General features: G+C 36.1%; 1 protein-coding gene across 5 annotated transcripts in view; it reads right to left on the bottom strand.

Annotated features, from left to right (window-relative positions):
* Positions 1–22,971, bottom strand: part of atrx (ATRX chromatin remodeler) — a 48,240-nt gene that overhangs the window by 24,065 nt on the left and 1,204 nt on the right. For 3 of the 5 annotated variants that reach the window (XR_007924947.1, XM_051860796.1, XM_051860797.1), the window contains exons 2-19: positions 22,755–22,849; positions 21,689–21,738; positions 20,119–20,168; positions 19,558–19,682; positions 19,355–19,471; positions 16,982–17,091; positions 16,836–16,903; positions 14,300–16,209; positions 9,497–9,563; positions 8,511–8,656; positions 8,263–8,427; positions 8,046–8,172; positions 3,838–3,937; positions 3,554–3,751; positions 3,302–3,443; positions 1,800–1,909; positions 1,496–1,642; positions 157–334 (exon numbers count right to left, since the gene is read on the bottom strand). Coding sequence is in view for 4 of the 5 variants with exons in the window: in XM_051860796.1 (XP_051716756.1) it covers positions 157–334; positions 1,496–1,642; positions 1,800–1,909; positions 3,302–3,443; positions 3,554–3,751; positions 3,838–3,937; positions 8,046–8,172; positions 8,263–8,427; positions 8,511–8,656; positions 9,497–9,563; positions 14,300–16,209; positions 16,836–16,903; positions 16,982–17,091; positions 19,355–19,471; positions 19,558–19,682; positions 20,119–20,168; positions 21,689–21,738; positions 22,755–22,849 (3,905 nt within the window). In the remaining variant the exon portion in view is untranslated. Of the gene's footprint in view, positions 1–156; positions 335–1,495; positions 1,643–1,799; positions 1,910–3,301; positions 3,444–3,553; positions 3,752–3,837; positions 3,938–8,045; positions 8,173–8,262; positions 8,428–8,510; positions 8,657–9,496; positions 9,564–14,299; positions 16,210–16,835; positions 16,904–16,981; positions 17,092–19,354; positions 19,472–19,557; positions 19,683–20,118; positions 20,169–21,688; positions 21,739–22,611; positions 22,850–22,971 lie in introns of all 5 variants that reach the window. The other 2 variants (XM_051860798.1, XM_051860799.1) reach the window with 2 other exon arrangements.

Below are 22,971 nucleotides of genomic sequence, written 5' to 3'. Positions count from 1 at the left end.
ATATTTTTTAGAGAATTCCTTCATAAAGAAAAAAGTTCTAGAAAATTAAACATTTTACAGCAGCGTGTCAGTTTTATTTTCACTTCAATGATTTTTTTCCAGGACTGCAAATCACAATTTGTGCATTGTAGCACTTTGCTAATGCAGTAACTTCACCTGGATCAACTAGAGTTTTCTGAAAGGTTTCTTTCAGCTTCTTGCTCTTGATGTTTCGTCCTTGCGTGAGGTTGCGATACATCTCGTAGCCTATGATCATGACGCCACCATCTTCTTGCCAGCGCTGTAAAGCATATGCTCTCTCCTGAGGTCTCTTCACTGTGGCCAGCTCTGTCACCTGAAATCCAGAGGAAAAGGCATCGACGCAAAATGCATGCAGTTAGAGGGCCAAAAGTTACTTAGTATATCTTTAAACATGTTTATTTGAATTATAATTTAATAATGCATGTGCATGACACCCCGATGAATTATGATGATAATTATGCCAGCACACTGAGGTCAGTTCATTTGCACATATCTTAAAGGACCAGCAGCAAAAACTCCTTATTTAATTAAAACATTTTTCCCATTTTTTTTTTTTTTACTTTCCTAAAGTCCACATATTACATACAATATGGCCACTTCAATATAAATTCATTATACATTCATATATACAGGGCTCAATAATAAGGATTGCCTGATGGCCCAGGACCAGCGTGAAAGACACTCAGGCCAATTGACGGAACTATCACTTGCTTGCTCGGGCCAGTGCTGCATCGTTCGGGCCAGTACTGCTGTCAGTTTTTAATGTTAATCAAACAAAAGACAGAAAAGAAATCGCTCACTGCTCTTGACTGAATAATTTTTAATAAGGGTTAATCTATTTATACAGTGAAGACTATGCAGTGATATTTTACATCTAATTACCATTTCTGTACATGAAAATCTAGTTTAGACCTACATTACAAACCTGAAAAGAACTGTTTATTCCATTCGTATATGTTCTGTTGTATTTATTTGTGCTAGCGCTAGGGGTGGGAGGAAAAAAAAAAAAAATGATGCATCGCGATTCTCTCTCCAACGATTCTGGATCGATTCTAAGAATTTCACGTGAGGTGACTTAAAGATTCCCACCCCTAGCTAGTGCTCATATTTTGATTATTTGTTCTTCCTTTTTTTTTTTTTTTTTTATTACTGACTGTCTTTAACAATATTTAAAATTTATACGAGTTAGGCTAGTAATTTTTGGTGTCATAACCTTATTTATTAAAGGTTACATAGATCAAAAACAACTAAAACAATAACTAGGCCTATTTTATTTTATTTATTTATTACTTTTCTGTGGTAGGGGCAGTGAAAATTTTGGCAGGGCAAGTAAAAATTCGAACCACTGGCCCGACCGGACCAGTAGAAAAATCCTTAGCATTGAGCCCTGCAATACTTCAAATGCTATACTTCAGCATACTTTGTATGGAGTTTCAAATGGAAAGATCTACATGATACAATACCAAATCTCTACCTCTAAACTCTCCTCGTCCTTCAAGCCTTCTTGCCACTTCTCAAACTCATTGAGCCAGTTGAGCACAGTGTTGAGTGGACACACCACCAGAGCTGTGCTGAAGTTCAGTTTCTCGCACAGCAGCACAGTGTGGAGAAACGTCACCACCTGCAGGACGCAGAGAGAATGGCAGAGTCACATTTGCAATGGAGCCACAGCATAATCAAAAAACAAATATCATTTACAGCTGTTCATAACATGGTATTATAACAAGATGGTTCCAAAGAAATAATTACAATATTAAATAAATAAATAACACATTTACCTGGAGGGTTTTGCCCAGACCCATGCAGTGGGCCAGAATACAGCCAGAACCAGAAGACTTCTCTACTTTCTTCACTGACTCACAGCAGCAGTCCCACACAAACTGCACACCTGCAAACAGAACAAACACAAAACATCACTTGGTGTCTGTGTTTTTCCATGTTTCCTCCACTTAGAAAAGGACACTATGATGGACTAAAACCAATTAAATATGAAAAAGTCCTGCACCAATTAGCTATATAGCTATGCGGAAGTAAACCTTTGCTGTTACTTTAAATGAGAATCTTCATTAAAACAGTTTCTCAATGGATCTTGGTGTGCAGATTCCTTCTTTTGTTTTTTATATTTTGAAAACTAATGAATGCATGACATTTGAAAGAAAAAATTAAGCCCCCCAAAAAGTAAAATGAGTAAAATGAAATGTATAAATAAAATTACTAGTTGACACATTTAACTTCTGAAACAAGACACATTTCTGGGTAAATTATTATTATTATTTTTTTTTTTTGCAGGAATGTCTATTTACACTAAGTGCAAATAGACTGCCTTGTTGGCAGAGGCTATTTACACTAACTCCACCCACTGACATCTGGTTGGGCCAGACAAAATTATGGAAGTTGCTAGATTATCAACAGTAACAAAAGTGTAGGGATAAGGCACATGACAGTAAGTTTTGACACGAATCAACCAGAGTTCGAATCCGTCTTTTGCCGAACTCGCTCTACTCCCTTTTCCCATCGCATATCAGATTGGACAGGAATTAGGGGTAGGTAAGGGGAGGGCTTTATTGTCCCAACAATGCAGCATCCATTTAATATTTTTAATAAATATAATAATTTACTTTGTTATTATTGCATACCGTTTAATGTACAACACTGAGGAGCAAATAGTAGGCTATCTGTCACTATTTATAAGAAAATAATGCTATTTTTACATAGTATAAATAGAATTTATCACTATTTTCACTTAGTGTAAACAGAATCTAGTTGCTATTTACACAGTGCAAATAGCCGCTGCCTTTTTTTGTGACATTTTGGTATATAATTTTTTGGGGCCCATTGCAGCCTTGGTTTCATCAACAAAAAAAAGTTCTAGTGCAGAAAAGTTATTTTCTTATTAAAAAATCATTTTAAAAAAAGACCATAAACATTTTATAAGAAAGAAATGAGGTCAATTTTTATTTTATGATGACTTTGATTTACTTCGGCTAACCCTTTTCAGGGACATATTAGAAATATTATATATGTGTTTGTGTGTGTTGCATAATTTTCTGGTTACTTATTTCTGGTACTGAAAATAAAAATGTATAAATAAAAGTGTATGTATATATATATATATATATATATATATATATACACACACACACACACACACATACATATTATATATATATATATATATATATATATATATATACACACACACACACACACACACGTGATGCATAATTTTCTGGTTACTGATTTCTGGTACTGAAAAAAAACAAGGCGACTGCTGACTTACCATCCACCTGATGGGGTTTGAGTTTGGTCACCAGGTTCCTGTGAACCTGCACTAGTGGCTCCTTGGTCTCCTCGTCCTCATCGAGCACCAATTTTGTGGTGATGGGACACGTGACCTGTGATGACTCCTCCACCACAATAGTCTGAAACCAAAGAGCACCAGCTTTGAGTTTTCTGTACAAGATGAAAACTACAATACAGCAGAACAGTTTCACGATGCTGAGCTCTAAATATTTGCATCTTAGATTTTTACCTCTCGTAGTTTCTCCCTCAACCGCTCCCTCTCAGCAATGCGTTTCCTCCTCTCCTCTTCCTCCTTCAGAGCATCTCGGGTCTCTGTCCGCAGATTGTCATCTTTAATGATCTTGCGGATCTTCTTGCGATTTTTGGGTGTTCCTTTATCATCCCCTTCACCATCACCCTCACCATCTCCATCCTCTTCCTCTCCACTCTGTGAACAGAAAAACCAAACATATTTCACATAAAGACATCAACACTTTATTCATTGTGCTGAAATAGATCTGTACTACATAGTACCTTGCCACTGGATGAGGAGTCTTGAACCTTAATGCGACGTCGTTTTTTCTTCTCTTTCTGGTAACTTCTCTCACTGTCTTTGGCTGCTTTTCTGGACGACCTACATGTGTTACCAGAACATGTTAGGTAAGTTTTGTTTAACCCAGAGAACAGTAATAGATTAATTTGTCTTAAAAAATATTCATTAAAAACCATGATTAATAATACATAATAATGAAGCAGAAGATTATACAAAAAGAGAATGTGGCCAGAGATAACATTTTTTATTTGCACATTTGATTTGAGACTAAACACTTAAAACATACATTTCCATTAAATGTTTGGGGTCAATAAGATTTTTATGTTTTTGAACGATGTCTCTTTTGCACACCAAGGCTGTATTTATTTGATAAAAAACACAGTAAAAACTGTAATATGGTGCAATATTATAAGAATTTAAAATAACTTTTCTATTGTAATATATTTTAACATGCAATTTATTCCTGTGATCAAAGCTGAATGCTCAGCATCATTACTCCAGTCTTCAGTGTCACATGATCCTTCAGAAATCATTCTAATATGCTGATTTGCTGCTAAAGAAAAAATTCTTATTATTATCAATGTTGAAAACAGATTTTTTTTTTTTTCAGGATATTTTATAAAACAAGTAAAAAAAAAAAAACAGCATTTATTTTTAAATAGAAATCTTGGTAACACTTGGTAAGGTTTTATTTGTTAACATTACTTCACTACATTCAAAGTATTTTTTTATTGTTCATTGTTAGTTCTAACTAAAGCATTTATTAACTTTAGGTAATGATAATTTCAACATTTACTAATACATTTTTAAAATGAAAAGTTGTATCTGTTAATATTTTTTTAATGGACCTGAGCTAACAAGAACTAACAAAAAAACAATTGTATTTTAATTAACAAACAAGAACAACGATTATTAAATACTGTAACAAAAGTTTGCTCGTTGTTAGTTAATACATTAACTAACATTAGCTATTGAGACCTTATTTTAAAATGTTACCGAAATCTTTTGTAACATCATGAATGTATTTACTGTCATTTGATCAATTTAAAGATCCTTGCTGAATAAAAAAAGACCCCAAACTGCTAGTTTGAATTTGTGAGTAGTAGAGGGTTCTTACAAAAGATCAGAGCCATGAACTCTATACAGCTAAACTCAATACAGCTATCACTTTCACTAGTTTACTTTAAACATTCTACTATAAGTAACTGTAAAACATAGATGTCGTCAAAAGGGGAGCGTTTCCCTCAAGATGCTCTGTCAGGCCTGCAGAAATACTGAGTTTCTCTTTGTTTCAGCTGCATTGGGATCAGGTGATGGACATTAAGGGGATGGTTTACCCAAAAATGAAAATTCTGTCATCATTTACTCACCCTCAAGTTGTTCCAAACTGGTATGAATTTCTTTCTTCTGCTGAACACAGAAGAATAAATTTTGAAGACTGTATAAATATTATGGAAGTACAACCGTCGACTGGTTACCCAACCAAAGTAAGATGATGATAGAAGAGTAAATGACAGAATTTTTTATTTTTGGGTGAACTATCCATTTATCATCTAGATGGTGCTGCTGCAGTGTAATGTGCACTATAGCCTCATGGAAGACAATTCTGGATGCCACTTTGTTTTCTGTATTAGTTCATAAATATGGGACAAGCACCCCTAACATGCACCCCTAGGAGAAACAATGTGTCAATAGCCATGGCTAACAAAAGAATGGTTTTCTAATAGCGTTGAAAATTAGCTGCACTTACATGGACCCTAACAATCTGATTGTAATCAGACTAGTAGCACAGTCGGAATAAAAAAGTCAAATGTAACCCGTCATAGTTTTCAGTCATGCGACTGTCACGGAGCCCTGGAGGGCAAAAGAGCCATAGAACTGCAGCACAAGCCTGTCAATTTTCCATCTTAAAAACAAAAATATGTGAACAAGATGCAAGTTTTGGGCACTTGTGATCCATACAGCCTACAGCACCTGCTGCAGTATTTCAATCACTAAAATCAACAGGACGTTCTAAAACGCTTAATGTGAAAAACACTTAGGGTGAGTTGAACCAATAAGGATTAGCAAGCAAAGTTTAACACTAAGGACTTGTTGAACTGGGTTTTATTTTAAATCGACCGCTTAAAACTAAGACTTAAAACTTTAAACACAGATTAACTACGTAGAAAGACCATTAGAATTAAAGGGCTGATCAAGCAGCACAGGCGGAGAGTGAACGATGCCAGGCTAAAGATGCTTAATCCTTATTGGTGCAACCCATCTTTAAAGTGCCTTAATGTACTAAAACAGTGATAGGGTATGTTTACCTTATTTCCACATTGAAAAATAAGGTGGATAGACTAAACACGTAATTCAGTTTTCACCTTTTTGATGATGCATACTAGGGCTGTCACGATATTAGATTTTTCACACCACGGTTATTATGACCAAAAGAATTCACGATATTGATATATCGCGGTATCTATAGAATCCTTGGGGGGAAAAATGTATCAGTCAAATTAATTTTACTTTATTTAGTTTTTCTTTTTCAGGGTTGCTGCACATAATAATTAAAATAATGTACTTTAAACATGAAACTAAACTGCCAGTAGGTGGCAGTCTTAATGAGTTCATTCATTCATTCATTCATTCAACCGATTTGTTCAAATGACTCATTCATTCAGAACAAAAAAAAAAAGAAAAAGAAAAAAAAAAAAAAAAAAAAAAAAAGGACAAAATGACAAAAACTCGTCGGGGTAAAAATGCCTGTGGTATCTTGAATTTTGAGGGCATATAACTGCATGCATAGCTACATCACGCTGAGTAAGACGAGTAAAGAAAATGTGGTGCTTATTAAAAGAATCACCCTTTATTTAAATAAATTAACAAAGAAAATCGCTGTTAACAGGATAATATAGCCCAACATTTCTCATTCCATGACTAGTAAAATAATCAGAACTTACTCTCTGTAAAATGGCGTAATCCGCAGGGTGATAGACACGGAGGTGGGTAAAAAGTTTCGCACTGATGTAGCCAGGCAAATTCTGCAGAGTGTTTTCTTTGAAGCCAAAAAACTCCCATACTGTCGAGCTTACTTTATTCGGGTGTGGACAGAGCCTCTTGCTCTCCTGCTCGGACGACATGGTTCTTCTTCTTCTATAGCTGCGCGCGCTGTGTCTTCTTGTTTGACAGGTGTCAGCGTTAAGGTGCAATACTGCCACCTGAGAGGTCAACCAGGTACTGGCACTGGAGTATTTACGTGTCATGGTATCATGATATTTATTCATTTTAAATATTGTGGTTATCGTCAATACCGGTATATTGTCACACCCTAAATTAACACGATGCCGATATTTCATGCTTTGAACATCACGATTATCGTCAATACCGGTATATTGCGACACCCCTAATGCATACTATAGTAGTCAACATTTGGAGCAGATCAAAACCTTTCAAAGTTGTCCTAAAACCTTCTTTTTAGGACAACTTAGTTCTTAGGACAACTTTGATGAAGTTTTTTGATCCACTTCAAATGTTGACTACTGTATATAAAGGCAAGCAGAAATGCCCAGAATATGAATGCAACGAGTTTTCTTTATAATGGTATTTGATGGAAAAACCGCTTGACGAGAAACCTTGTGTTGCTTTTATATTCTGTGTTCATCTGCTTCCCTGTACAAAGTATGTATCATCAATAAGGTGTATACTGAATTTGGTCTTACTACTATAGTACTTACTACAAACCTGTTAAAAATGACTGGGCATCTTTACTGCTTGATAAATAAAAGTAGCACGGCACAATGGTTTACGTGCTCATCGTCTCCTAATTAGGATCCGAAATATATAAATATCAAGTCTGCTCTTTGAAACAATGAAAAGCAGCAATGTAGGAGAATGGTATGCACAAACAGCAGGAAACTCTGTATATTCGTGCAGTGTGTGCATATCAAAAAATCAACTCCGATCTGAAGCTTGTGACATAAACGTGCACATTAACCCGATCACTTTATTTAGCGTTCATGTAAACACTACATTCGGATTCATCAGATAACAAAAGGTGTCTATGTAAACGTAGCTGGTGATGGATGCAAAGTCTTTCAAATTAAAGCTCACACTGCACTGACATTTCATTTCAAATTCAACACGGTTGAAAAACCAAACTGCTTTGAGATGAAAAACCAAACTACAGAACTGTTGCTATCCTTACCGTGTTTTGCGTTTATTGCTCTTGTTTTCCTCCGCATCTTCACTCACAGCCTCACTGAGCGCTGACGCATCACTGGAACCAGAGTGCGACTGCTCAAAGTCCGAGTCTGCCGAATCGTCGCTGTCCACTACACAAACGCACATCAATAAAACCATTCAACAACAACAACATTCAGAGGAGTCAGAAGTGCCAGCTTATGTTTAGACTTGACACCAACCTTTCCGCCTGCCTCTCTTTTTGGTTTCTTTCTTGTTTTTGACTGGGGTCTCGTCATCAGAGTCACCCTCACTTAGAGTCAACTTCTTACGCAACAAACGGTGCCTGCGTCCACCTTTCTTCACGTCAACATCTGAGCCCGAGTCTGAAGTTTCATCCTCTTCTTCTGCAGGGAACATCAATACTTTATACATGACAAGAACACATCTGCTTCAAACTGCATTAAATCTGAACCAACTCTGAACTCACCACTTCCTTCTTGCTTCTTTGCACCATCTTTTCCTTTCTTTGCCGAATCCCCATCCTCTTTGTCTGCGTTTTCATCATCCGATGAACTATCAGCTCCAGATGAATAGTTGGCTTTGATCTGAGCCAAAAGCATCCTCTTGGCAATTCTTTTAGAAGAGATAGAAACAAGATTAGGCCAAAAGTCTATAAAAACTCAACTTATTTTAACTTGTGACTGTCCAGTCTGAGATATTTTTATTTTTAAAGTAAGTAGTTTGATCATCTTAATCAGATGCAGAATGATGTGCTTCAATGTAACTACAAATGTCAACAACATGGGTTCGATTTCCAGGAAACAATAAATATTGAAAAAACAAATGTGGATTCTGCTTAATAACAGGAAGTCCAACAGTTACTGTTTTTTAATGCAGAAGGAGTCACTGTCGGGCTGAAACCTTGTATGTCCAAAACTGCTATTTTTCAGGAATTAAAAAAACTCGGTGTTGGTGTTGAATTATTTAAAAAATACAAAGTTTGTATTGTAGCTTTATATTGTCAGACACTTGCATGTGTCATATTATTAACATTTTACTAAAATCAAGCTCAAATAGAGTGAATACCAGAGTTTTGTCCGTTATTAGATCAGCTGCATCTGAGGCAGTAAGTGCATCACACTTGGAGGTTAAAGTTTATATTATCAATGTGTACTTTTATATTACAGTATGTTTACAGTGTCTATGTGTATGTTATAGTTTGACAGAACACTGATGATGAACTTTGTGATCTGAGAGTATCTCAGATCATGAAACATTTTGATCTTTGAAACTTTGCAGATCATTTACATTTACAAACAGCTATACAGCACACAACATGAAAAGTCATACCCGAAAAAGCATAATAGGAGTACTTTAATACTTTTCACTAGATAATATTTTTAAAACCCAGTCTTAGTGATTAAACGGGCAGAAACATTAAAAACAGAAATTCACAGCAAATATAAATTATACCTATTCTCAGGGTCATCGTCATCATCCACCACCTGAGAGGATTCAGCCTTTAATTCAACTTCATCTCCTTGATGAACAAGAAAAACACTTATAAAAGCCATGAAATTCCAAAAACACAAGCCCAAAATGTTATAGTTCTATAGTTCTATAATGAACTTTCTGACCTGAGAGACTGTATTTCAGTGCTTCTCAAACTTTTACAGCATTCAATGTCTAATATAATCACAATTGTTAATAGCTAGTCTACCCGATATTATTTATTATTTTTTTTAGTAAGCGACTGCATGTTCTATTCAAAAACAGGTCCATCTTAATTCCTCTCAAATGTTCTATCAATGCGTAGCTGGCAATATATCGACTGATGCCTCCAATCAGTGATGTTTCACATATAGTGTGTGCGCAGGGCCTGAGCAGTTCATTTTCATTTAGGCACCCTTATTAAAAGGAGAGCTACAAGGAGTCACATTTCAGGCGCCTATCTTTCCTTTAGAAAACAAAAATCAATCAGAAGAACAGAAACAACATGAAAGCAGGTCAAAAACATCTGAACTCTGAATGCAAAAGACAGCAGTCAACAGCCTGCAGGTTGGGGGTCTCTGGAAATGATTATCAATTGTGATGTAAATTTGGTCCTCATATATACTGTATTTTCCAGAATATTACTAAATCTGAAAAGTGCTGTGACTTATATTCCAAAGCAACTTATATAGTGCAATTAACGTTAAGCACCCAAAGCACATTTTGATTTGTGCTGAATTATGGGAAATGTGATATACAAATAAATTTGGGCTCACATACCACAGTTTCAGTTTTGCTTTAAATAAATTAATTTAGGTTTGGTGTTTATAATAAATGTTGTTTATAACAAATGCCACTATATAATTAATGTTTGTTATACTTCTATTACTCATTCCTGTTCTGAATACCATTCAACGTAAAGGAATTTAAGTTTGTAAACGTCTCATTTTATTTACCAGAATTTTACATTATTTCTAGATAAAATGTGACGTACACAATAAAATGTGTGCCCCTCTCAACAATGCAATTTTGACCCAGCGCGACCAATAGTTAGTTTAGAGTTGTTTGTTTTTCTGGAAAATACAGTGCATACTATTTCATGATCAAGTTAGTAGTAGTCCTCATTCTCCCAAAACCATTTCATAAATGATGGATGTTATTAAAGACATCATTGTAGTAGTGTAGTACACAAGTAAAAAGCTCTATTAAGCAGAAGTGCGGCTTTTTACTGAGTGTGTTTCTATGCTGCTGCCATGGATGGTTTAGGCCTGTTGTGGACAGCTGACTCACGAAGACATTCATATTATTCATATTCTATGTGGTGGTTAGTTCACAGCAGTAACAGAAATTAACATTTTTATTAAGGTGCAATATTTGCCACCTTAAATTGATTTCCAGGGGGATTTTTAGCTATATAATGGCATTTTTTCTTATTAACTAATTAACTTATATGTATGCATCACCTTTTATGTCAAATTCTAACATTCAAATTCAATTTAATTTAATTAGAATAATTACACAGTATAGGGCCAATACCAATCAAATGAAATCATTACCAACAAAATCCATCTTAGAAATGCAGAGGTGACACAGAAGTGGCATCGATAAATTTACACTGCATTTACAATTAATCTACATAAATTGAATTCAATTTTTAAATATGAAATAATTTTAATTAGAGTTAAAATTAGAATTGTACTTTAAATATGAAACTAAACCGCCAGTAGGTGGCAGCAAGTCACTGTCTTAATCTTAATGAGGGAGTCATTCATTCAACCAATTCGTTCAAATGGCTGATTCATTCAGGAATGAAGCAATTTATTGAATGGGTCATTGAATCATTAATTAAACTGATTCGTTCAAAACGCAGATTCAGTAAGTTTATAAAAAAAAAAAAAAAAAAAAAAAAAAAACACGTGTCGATGTCTGTTGCACGGAGAATCTGTTCTGCTCTGGTTTCATTTTGACATTTTCGGCGAAATAAAGAAAAAACAAACAATATTGACAATATTGTCTAAAATGTAACTCACAATGCTAGCTTAATTATTTTATACAACAGTTAAATAAACTATCACATTTGCAATCTTGCAATTTAGCGAAAACGGCACGCGTGTCTTGCTCGTGTGATATTGTAATATAACTACATCATATATGAATATAATACAAAAACTCCCCAGGGCAAAAATGCCCGTGTATCTTGAATTTTGATGGCACATAGGCCTAACGTTAGCATGCATCACGAAGTGAAAGCGTGAGCGACAAACTCGATGTCAGCTCGCACATCATTAAAAAAAATTACAATATCATCGTAGACAATACATATCACACACCCCTAAGCACATAAAGAGTAAATTTACAAATGAATTGACATGTACCCATTTTGTTCTGCTTCTCTCTTCCTTTCGCGTGCACTGAGGAGACGGTACGTAATACGCTGTTGTAAATGCTGCGAATTGTCACGTGAACAAGCAAATCCACAAAGAAAGAATAAAAATAATACGTACGCTAATTAGATCGTTTTAATTTGGTAAATGATTTAGATATGTCTAAGTAAAAGTGTCATCTAAAATGTAAGACCTCTCATAATTAAAAATAAGACTTTAAGACTTATGGCCTTATTTTTTTTTTTTTTTTTTAATCTAATTTAATACTTTTAAAGACTTTTTAAGGATCCGCGAGAAACTGTAAACGTTTTTTTGATAATGGAGATGGAATATATAGGTATAATTCAAGCGCTTGAAAGAGAAAAAAAGAGGGCTAAGAAACATGTTTTTTTATGTTCATGTTACACACAGCTTTTGTTAAAACGGCGGGTGCCGGTGTTTCGTACGGCACGTATGGCCATCAACGTACACTTATGTTGCTACTCTGCAGTAACAGATGTGTTACTTGTTTTCAAGCATAAATATATATAAACAACATAAACAGCACTTCTCAGTGTTAAATACTCAGTAAAACTTAAGTGATACAATATATTTTTATTATTATTATTGAACTATTATTGAATTATACAAAAAGTGCAATCTTCCAATAAAAGTAACACATTACACTGGCAGATCTATTAGTTTGCATTTACGCTCCAAGACTTAATGCACATATCTATTTTGACATACAGTATCAGGGTTTTTTTGTTTCCCGTTGCTATGGTTATCACTGTCAATCATCACAGTTTTGGATTCAATCCACCATTTAAATAAGGTTGTCAATCCAGAAACTTTGAAATGTGCAGTTAGCAGCACGACAAACGCATATGTAAAATGTAAAAAGCGAGCAAAGAGCGCTCGCATTATAATCACTGAAGCTCAGCACCGCCACCTTACCGAGTGAAAACTCCCGTTATAATCAATGAATCTGACAACACTGCACAAAGAATGCTCTTATTTACATTGTTTATTTTTTATAATGAAAGGATAAACGAATGTGCTTTAGCTGAACTCTGATCTCGCTCTAAACAAACTCCACCATTTTCAGCAGTGTTGAGTGGATTCAGAGCAACTTAAACACATCTGATTGGCCATTACTTTCACATGCTCAACAGACATGTCCATGATTGGCTATAATGCTCAACACTGCAAAAACATGTTGTAAATAGAAACCTCTGACACTCTTCACAGAGCGCTTGCACATATGAGCATTACCATATCGTTATTCACGATATTCTCTTATTTTATATCATCAGCAAAATTATTGTGTAAAGTGAGTTTTAACTGTTTGATCCATCTTGTTCCTCTGTTGTCACATTTGCCAGTTTGGCATCAGTTTGGGTAACATTGCCGCATAGCGGTGAACTTCGGAACAGCAGCGTATCAAGTACCGAAATGAGCGAAATCAAGATAGTGTACCTTTTGAAATACAATAAGTATTTTCCAGTACCGGTATACTATGCAACCCTAATAGGCAGCTAATACTTTCTGCCATAAAATGTAGCTTAATTTAAAGGTTTAGTTCACCCAAAAATGAAATTTCTGTCATTAAGTACTCAGCCTCATGTTGTTCCAAACCCGTAAGACCTTCGTTCATCTTCAGAACACAAATTACGATATTTTTGATGAAATCTAAGTTTTTTTTATACTCCCATAGAAAGCAACAGAATTACCACATTCAAGGTCCAGAGAAGTAGTAAAGACATTGTTAAAATAGTCAACGTGACTACAGTGGTTTAACCTTAATGTTATGAAGTGACGAGAAAAATTGTGCGCAAAAAACAAAACAAAAATAACGACTTTATTCAACAATTTCCTCTCTACCCTGTCATTCTCCTATGCCGTTTACGTTGAAGACACATTGCAGAGCTTCTGTGTTCTACGTCAGAAGGCCGACTCTGTATTGGCCGGCTCCTGCATCAGCATCACACACATGCATCGTGGTGCTCACGTGAATAGCATCGGCCACTACTGAGCTGGCATTCGGACGTAAACGCAGAAGCTCTGCACTGCATTCACTGCATCAACTGCGTAAGAGACTGACAGGGTAGAGAAGAAATTGTTGAATAAAGTTATTTTTGTTTTGTTTTTGCACAAAAAGTATTCTTGTCACTTATACCATTAAGGTTGAACCACTGTAGTCACATTGACTATTTTAACGATGTCTTTTCTGGACCTTGAATGTGGTAATTTCATTGCTTTCTATGGGAGATAAAAAAAAACTCTCAGATTTCATCAAAAATATCTTAATTTGTGTTCCGAACAAAGGTCTTGTGGGTTTGGAATGACATGAGGGTGAGAAATTAATGACTGAAATTTCATTTTTGGGTGAACTAATCCTTTAATCATTTTGTTGACTGACCTGATGACTGATGGAAACCATCAATACTAGCCATAACGGACTCAAGTATTGGTTTAATCTTCTGCTGATCACTGTCTTCATCTGAGTTATCAGCCTGCTTTTCCTCCTCCTTCTCCTCCTCCTCTTCGTCACTGGAGGAAAACTCTTCCTTGGTCTTTGCCTTTTCTTTCTGTGACCTTCGTTTTCGCTCGAATGACCTTTTAGGGCCTTTTTTACCCTCTTTACTGCATTCGTTCTCTTCCTTTTTGACGCCTTTGGATTTTTTTATCCCACTACCAATCTTGGCCAGGTTTTTAATCTCTTTCTCAAGATCGGAATTGTGGTTTGAGGAGTCAGATTCCCTGCCCTTCTTCTTTTTGGCACTTCTTTTTTTTGCTGTTGACGACTTGTTGCTCTGGTCCGAATCTGAGGAGCCCATATCGAGTTTGCGCTTTGGCTTCGCTTTCTCAGTTGACCGGGAAGCCAACTTCTTCTTCTTGGTACGTTTGCCAGAAGCGTTCCCGCAGTTTTCAGTTTCACTCTCATCAGAGCTGGCCTTCAAAGCTGCAGTCTGCAGGACCTCAGGGACTTCATCTGAATCAGAATCACACTGCTCCTCGACTGCATCGCTGCACTCTTCCTTTGTCATTGACAACCTTGGCTCACGTTTGCTCTTTGCCTCTGGTGACTTGCGTAAGGGTGTGGTCTTCATCCTGGGGGAGCGTCTGCTATCTTGACCCTCCTTTTGTAATGTCTCACCATCCATGTCTTCTGAAGGAGACCGTTCATTGCTCTTATCTCGTTTTATGGTAATTTTAAGAGGAACAGGTGTTAGTTTGACAACAAGCTTTTTACCCAGTTTTGTAAGGCTCTTATTGGATTCCACAACCTCAGCATTGGACATCGATTTTCCATCACTAGAATCAGTCGAGTTGCCAGCATCATCTTCTTTCTTTACAGCAAGACTCTCTACCATCTCAAAGAGTTCCTCTGGGACAGATGGTGGAACAGACACAATGTCTTTATCAAGAGACACTTCACCAGCTGGGACAGAGCTTTCCTCAAAGTCAGGATTATCTGTCATTTCCTGATCTTTAGCCTCACTTTCTTCAGACCTTTCTTCAGACCAGTCCTGAGCTTTTTCTGGCGAGAGTGGAAGGCTCTCCTTCATTTCAACATCAGCTGAGTAACTGTTCTGTTGGTTTTCCTCTTCTACCAAAGGATTATGGTCCTTGGTAGGGCAATCCAAACCATCTTCTCTGACAGTAGTGGGGTCAGCATGATGCGAGTTAACAACTGTTTTACCTGCAGTTTGACTGTCTGGTGGTCTTTGCTCCTCTCCATTCTGAAACTTGAGGCCTTTCTCTTCAAATTCTTTTTCAAGAGAATCCTCCAGAGCAGCATGTGCCTTTTTCAAATCAGCCAAAACTGATTTGAAGGCCTTTAAGTGTCTATAACTTACTGCACTAACGTCAGGGCCTTTTGATTTGTGCTGGAGGAATTGTACAAAAGTACGATTCAAACCGTTTGTGGTCTCGATTAGTTTTTTGGTCTTTTTGACTAGCTCTTTCGGAACCTTCAACGTCTTACAGGAAAAGGTTAACGTTCCCGTTCCGTCTGATGCATAATCCTGTCCATTTACAGCATTTTTTTCTCGTTTGGTATGCTTGTGTTTGCGGTCTTCACGCTTTGTCTTGTCATTGTCTCCCCTGGGCTTTTTGTAAGAAGATTCCAAATTGAGCAAAACTTTTTCACAGGTTTTAACAAAGTCCTTCAGCGGCTCTGGGCAGCACACATAGCAGTGCCATTTGCTTTCTTCACTCATGATTTCAGACAGCTCTTTTCGCCCAAGGTTGCGCAAAATGCATTTTTTGCAGAAGGCATTGCTGCAGTAGTCACAGCAAATCAGATTACCACCCTCTGCACACCACCTAAAAAAAAAACAGAACATCCAATCATTAAATTCATTTGGGGAAAATGAAATTGCATTATCTATGGATTTTAAAACCACCCAGACTTTCCAGTTAACAAAAAAAATTTTTACAAAAAAAAAAAAAAAAAAAGAGCAATTTTTCTACAGTAGTTTTACTGTACTGTTTGAATCAGTACAGCAAAAACAGCCACACTATTTTATTTTATTTTATTTATTGTCTTATTTATTTATTTATTTATTTATTGCTTTTAGAAACCTGAAAAACAATGTTTTTCTGTTTCATTGTGCTGTAGTTTTTATTTGTTATATTGCTTCATTGTAATTTATTTCTTGATTTCTTTTAAATTTTATAACAGACTGTTTATTTGAAGAATTACTTGAAAAAAAATGAAGCAATATTTATTTAATTGAAAAATTCTTAAAGTTTCACAGCAGTGTTTTCATTTAATTTAACTTTTTTTTTTTTTTAAATTTAGCATTGCATTGCATTAGTTAGGATGTTTTAGTTTTTGCTGTGGTAAACATGAACTTACACTGGTATTGGTATTGACTACTAATATGTTGGTATCGTCACAGTTATAATGTTATAAATAATACTAAAAAAAAAAAATCTTATGCACCAACCTGCATTGTTCATCCATCCCTTCATCATCCTTGCTGATATCGTCACTCATATAATATTTGAAACATGACTGTAGGAAAAAAGTATGCATGTTAATGACAGAGATACAAGGGCATAATTGGCTGTAACAAGTAAATCTGGTTTCTACCTTGCAGATAAGAACATGCAGTGCAGGATGTTGAAAGATGGAATCCCTCTGAAAATGATTTACTTGTTGTCCACATGCTGTGCAATTAAATATCTCCTGGAGCTGCTCGTCTGTGAGAGATTAAAAAATAAATGAAGATAATAAAACAGTCATACTGCAACGCCGTCTTAGACTCTTTAATATTTTAGCAGTTTCTCTCAATACTGGTCCTGGAGCAGTCCCAACACTGCACATTTTGTATGCGTCTGTTAGTTGAAACGCAATGTAGTTCTTGAGTGCACTACTGATGATCAGGTCAGTACAGGGCTCTAGACTGCGACCAATTGTTTTTGAAAATGTGCGAGTTAAAATTTCACACGTTCACATTGGTGCGAGTCACGAGTGCATAATGTTCAGGTTATTTTGGTACCTGGCTGGCACATGTACTCCATTAACCCTTTGATGCATACGATCACACCGGTGTGATCAGTCTTGGCTGGTGCCTGGAGCATACAATCACACCGGTGTGATTAGAACGTTTAGTGCATCACATGATCGACTGCTAAATTCAAATGTGCTTTCGTGCTTTGGCTGGCGCTGAGCTAGAGACGGACGCTGTCATCGCTTGAGATATACGAAAACTATTCAGTGTTTTTAACCACATAAGGTTTATTTTAGGTTTCAGACATTTAAATACACTTAAGTACTAACAAAACAATACATTTATAGTTTGTAAAATACACAGTGATGTCTATAGAAGTGGCAATAACAATCCATTCAAATATAAATTGACAAGGTGTTTTATTCATATCGATTTTTTGAACTGTGGCTCAAACATGGCGGCACCCATCACGCATTATAGATCAACTAAGATGATCATTATAAAGTTTTTTCAACAACAAAACACATTCACTTACATGTATTTGAGAATCGGAATTTCAGGTAGTTGATGACATTGCCAACAATTTTGTGAATATTTTGAATAAAAAAGGAAAAATACAATAAAAGCGATACATCTGTCATACAGCACTACTGTGGCTGCGGTGTGTCACGTGACAAGCATGACACGTCGCCATGGAAATAATATAGATTAAAAAAAAAAGAATGGAGATAAAATATTTTGCAAAATATCAAGATTTTAGTCACTGTCAATCTTTACATCAATGCAAAACCAGCATATACAAATTAAGAGAACTATTCATCAACATGCAAGGTCATTCTTATTAATATAAAAAAAAAAAATGGTGCGACCAACTGAGAAAGTTAGTTGCACCACTGCGACCAGCGGGAAGAATGAGTCTAGAGCCCTGCAGTACAATCAGGAGTGTTAGATTAGATGTACTTCAGTGCCAGGACAACACAGTTTTTATCTTCTCTAAGAGAAGAAAATCTGGATTTTTGATTAAATGCATTAGGCTGATATATAGCGATAATCACAGTACTTGACCTAATTGTGATTATTTGAGATAACCAAAACACATAAAGCCATCCAAATAAGTGATTTTTTGCAAATATACAGAGGAAATGCAATAAATTGTAAAGGTGAAGGTGTCATTATGATCACCAGTGTTTCACACTGATTTATTTGTGGCGGCCCACCACAATATCAACATTGACCGCCACACATAGATTTCAGTGTGTCCCGTTTATTAACTAGACCGTAGCGGCCCGGAAATATTTACTTCTCATAATAACATAAAAGGTCTTTAATGTTGTATTTTGCACCATTGTTGTCAAATAAATTAAAATCGAAAGCACAATAAGGCTTTTGATTGCAAAAGATTGTCTGCAAAGCGAAGTGCGCACTTCGCTCACGTGATCAGCTCCGCGCTTCAGTTCACAGTGAATGAATGCAGTGAACTCCATTTCTGCATGTGCTGAGTTTAGCGTGCATTTGGGAACGTAGTTACGACTTATTTTTAGATGACAATTACAGCATTTCACTACATTTGTAACGAGACGCATTTGTAAACTTGTTTTCCGCCAAAATAAAAGCTCACATGTTTATCTCTTGCAAGTATAGAAATCAGGACAAAACTAATTATGAAAGTTTCAGAGGGGCCGAGGTTCACCCACTAGTTTCACAAAATCCTGTGGGAAACACTTATCACAAAACATAACAGCTTTCAAAATCCTACCATTTTTCCAATGTTTGGCCAAACAAGTTACACTACACTTAAAAAGAAAAAAAAGAAAAAAAGAAATGGCACTATTGGTTGCTATTTTGGGCTGCAATCTTTATATTCAAGGGAATCTCTCTTAGGACTACTACATTACTTACTGCTACAGGTGCTATATAACAAATGAATTGCCAGCCAAAATTTTATTATTGATTTCTGATAATTCAATTCAACTTTATTGAGATACTTTTACAGTAGACATGAGCTCACTCACCTGGGCGTTTACGTGTACTGTCCTCTTTCACTTTGCTTCCTCTAATACGGAACTCCGGACCTCGGAATTCATCTTTAGCTTCATTAGCAACCGGTTCCGGCTTCACCACCACTGTGCCTGCAAGACGTGAAGCCAGGAGGTTCAGTGTGTCTCTTAAACTACACGCTTCAGAAGGCTCTAAACCATCATAACAGAGGACTAACCTTGTGGTAACTTGTTAATATCCAGACCGCTCTGCATGCTGTCATCTGCACAGTGTTCACCTCCACTCTCATTTGCACATTCAGGTTCATCAACGGCAGTGTGCTTGGTCACAAATGAAGGTTTTCTTTATTAAAGAAAGGGGGAAAAGAGGTCAACAGTTTGTTCCAATATACATTACATATACACATATACATATAGTGTCTAAAAATGTAACTCACAATGTATATCTTAAATTATGGAAGCATTCTAACTGCAGAATAATAGGCTAAATCACACAGTGAATACATAAACTATCAATGCATGTTTTTGTTTGGTTTTTGTAAAGTGAGTGGTATTCGATAATGTCAGCGTATTGTTAAGACAACAACTATGATATTATGAATGTGGGCTCGACATTTTAATGGCCCTAAAATCAGATTATTCAACGAGAACCCTGGGGAATATCCCACATCTGATTTTGAACTGAACCCAGCATAAGTCAAAATAGAAGGTATCTGTTCAGTCCAGCTATTTCGCTGGATAAGAGCCAGAACCAGAGCAATGAGTGCAACCCAACTCACCTCTTTGAGCGTGAAGATGAAGGTTTGGTCATTTCTGAGGAGCAACTGGGCTGAAAAAAATAAATTAAAAAATATTTTTTAAAAATCCACATCACTAACTCAACTCTCCAAATGTTTTATAAGCAGCTTGGTAAACCATCACATAGTGAAAAGACGATCACATAAAATATTTCCTGAATAAATTGTGTCCACTAAGAAATTATTCAAGCAACATTAGCCTCATATATTAGTGTTGCATAAAAGGGTCCAAAGGCCTACAGGGACATCTAATTGTTCAAAAATCCTGGTGCACATTCCTGTATATTTTAACACCAATTCAAAAATCATAACAATGGTGCAATAAGCATTCAGGTGATTTTGGAATTAACATTGAGTGCGTTTACATGCACGTTCTTAAGCCGATTATGCTTAATAAGCCGACAACGAACGTGGTCATGTAAACGCGGTAACCCGTTTTCTTTTATAAGAGTAAGGTCATAAACGGCTTAAGCAAAAACCGGTCGGAGCAAGTAGTTTTTTGGCTCTTACACCGATTTTGCGCGGCATGTGAACGCATTAACCTGCTTTCTGTCGGCTTATTGAAGTGTGCAAGGGTGATACGTGACAGAAATGCATCCTTATTGCAGATTTAAACGTATTCAGACAGAGCGAGCATTTTGCAGGAAAAGAAGAAGGAAATATTTCGCAAAAGAAGACTCTTTCAAGACCCAGAAAATTTTAAAAATGTGTTATCTCTCGTGCGGCAGAAGTGGTTCAGTCAAAACGCTGCATCTGTAACTGCATGAGAGAATAATATGAGCCATAAGTTTCCCGCTGACATGTTGCAAGCTTTATTTAACATCACAACTGACATAACATATGGAATACTTCGAGTCCGATACACAAATGATTATTTTTTTGACGTCACTACAGGGAAATAACCCAATTTATTAATGAAGTCATGTAAACACGGTTTATTGCGTTGTCAGTTTACTGGTTTGCATGTAAACGGGGAAAACTGGTTATTTCAACAAGCTGATATTCGTGAGTTATCAGCTTACTGGTGTGCATGTAAACGTGCTTATTTTTGGAATAAAATGTATGTGCTGGATTTCAGTTTAATACTTCCATGTCTTTTATACGCTTGCTGAAAAAGACAGGAAGCACCAGCCCAACAAACTAAGCATGTGCATCAGTTGTATAATGGATGCTTTATCTATGCACCGTATCATTCTCGTACTATTACAGAGAATGATGGGAAAAGCTGTTTATTCAGGAAAGCCTGTTGCTAAATGGCAAGCATTATCGTCATTCTTTAACACATGCGTGACATTGTGGTGCTCTTCATGCGCTCGCCTCGTGAATTAGCTAAGCTACAATTACATTATCTAGAGACGTAGGTGCGACTTGCCATTTTAAAAAGACTAACTATTGCTTTAGTCCGACTGAAATTTACCGTTTGAAGTGCATGTAAATGCACTTAGTGAGTACAAAAACATGACCTGATACTGGAAACTTGTCACGATAGGACCCAGTGTTACAGTAAACTGCAGAGAAACAAAGCAAAAACAGGCTCTGTAGACACACATACCTCATTCATTTTCTCAACAGGGATGTTTAAGTCACTGGTTGCCATTTTACCTGCAACATGAGAAAAGCATACAAACAAAAGTTACATTATATCTGTATCATTTTCAAATATAGTTGCAGATTAAAATGCAATAAATTAGAAATAAGAAAGCATGTATATATTTTAAAAGTATTTATGTATTTTAAAAGTATATATTTATGTATAAATATTTAGCCTTATTCATTATTTGTAACCTTTGAAAAGTTTGTTCCGACTCTCGACTCCTCAACTCCATTTACTTTACATCAACACAGGCTAAAGACTAATACAAGATTGCAGTCATTATTACACACTAAACTTTTTTCCCCCAACACAAGATTGTCCAAATTAGTCGAATTTAGCAATGGCATTATACCTCGAAATGATAAGCCTATCAACGTCTTACCTAGCTGCTGACGATACCTGATTGATCGGTCGAATATTATGTCAGAATTAAATGAGAAAGAAGGTAACGTATTCTTTAATGAATTCATCGTGTTATAACAGATGGGTGATGGCGCCAAATGTCCATGATTATCTTACGTCTTAGGCTAAAAGAGTAAAAGATACTAAAAATAACAGATACAAATAATGTACACTTATTGATGCATTTATGCTTGATGTGAGTTATTAATGATTTATGGCTAGTGTAATCATTATGAATACAAATTAGATTATCATGGAAATTCAAATTTATATTTATTGCATTAATATAGCAATTACCACTCTACAAAGCTGGTGCAGATATATGTATAATTACAAACTAAAGTTATTATGACTGGTATTTATTTTTTAAATTAGCTTCATGCAGGATAAAAGTATGTGACAGTTCCTGCAACAGCTCCTCTTGCACAGTGTAATACGTCAGTGTCTGAATTCCTTGCTTCATTTCATTCACTACTTACTAATATAGTGCACTCAACTGCCAGCAAAAGAGTCAACAATGAGGGTCCTGTGATTCCTGTGATGGAGTCAATCCCAACTCTAGGGCTATTCAGAGTCTAGGAATCGGCTCTTTTGGAGTTGACTTCCCATCACTTATCCTCACCATTGGAAATGTCTTGAGAATCAATGCTTTCGTCGTCCGGAGAATTACCCAAGAACTCATGAAGTTTAGTCACCAATGTATTCAGCTTACTGGACCTGAAAGAAAACACAAAATTGTAGTATGTATAAAGATATGAAACAAAGACATACGAAGCCAATAGGCCACCTTTACAAACAATAGTAACCACAGACTGAATTGAATATGGAATTTCAGTTTA

Source organism: Ctenopharyngodon idella, chromosome 14 (genome assembly GCF_019924925.1).
Source record: "Ctenopharyngodon idella isolate HZGC_01 chromosome 14, HZGC01, whole genome shotgun sequence".
Lineage (NCBI taxonomy): Eukaryota > Metazoa > Chordata > Actinopteri > Cypriniformes > Xenocyprididae > Ctenopharyngodon > Ctenopharyngodon idella.
Note: the sequence above shows the minus strand (reverse complement) of the source record. Positions and strands in the feature narration are given on the sequence as shown.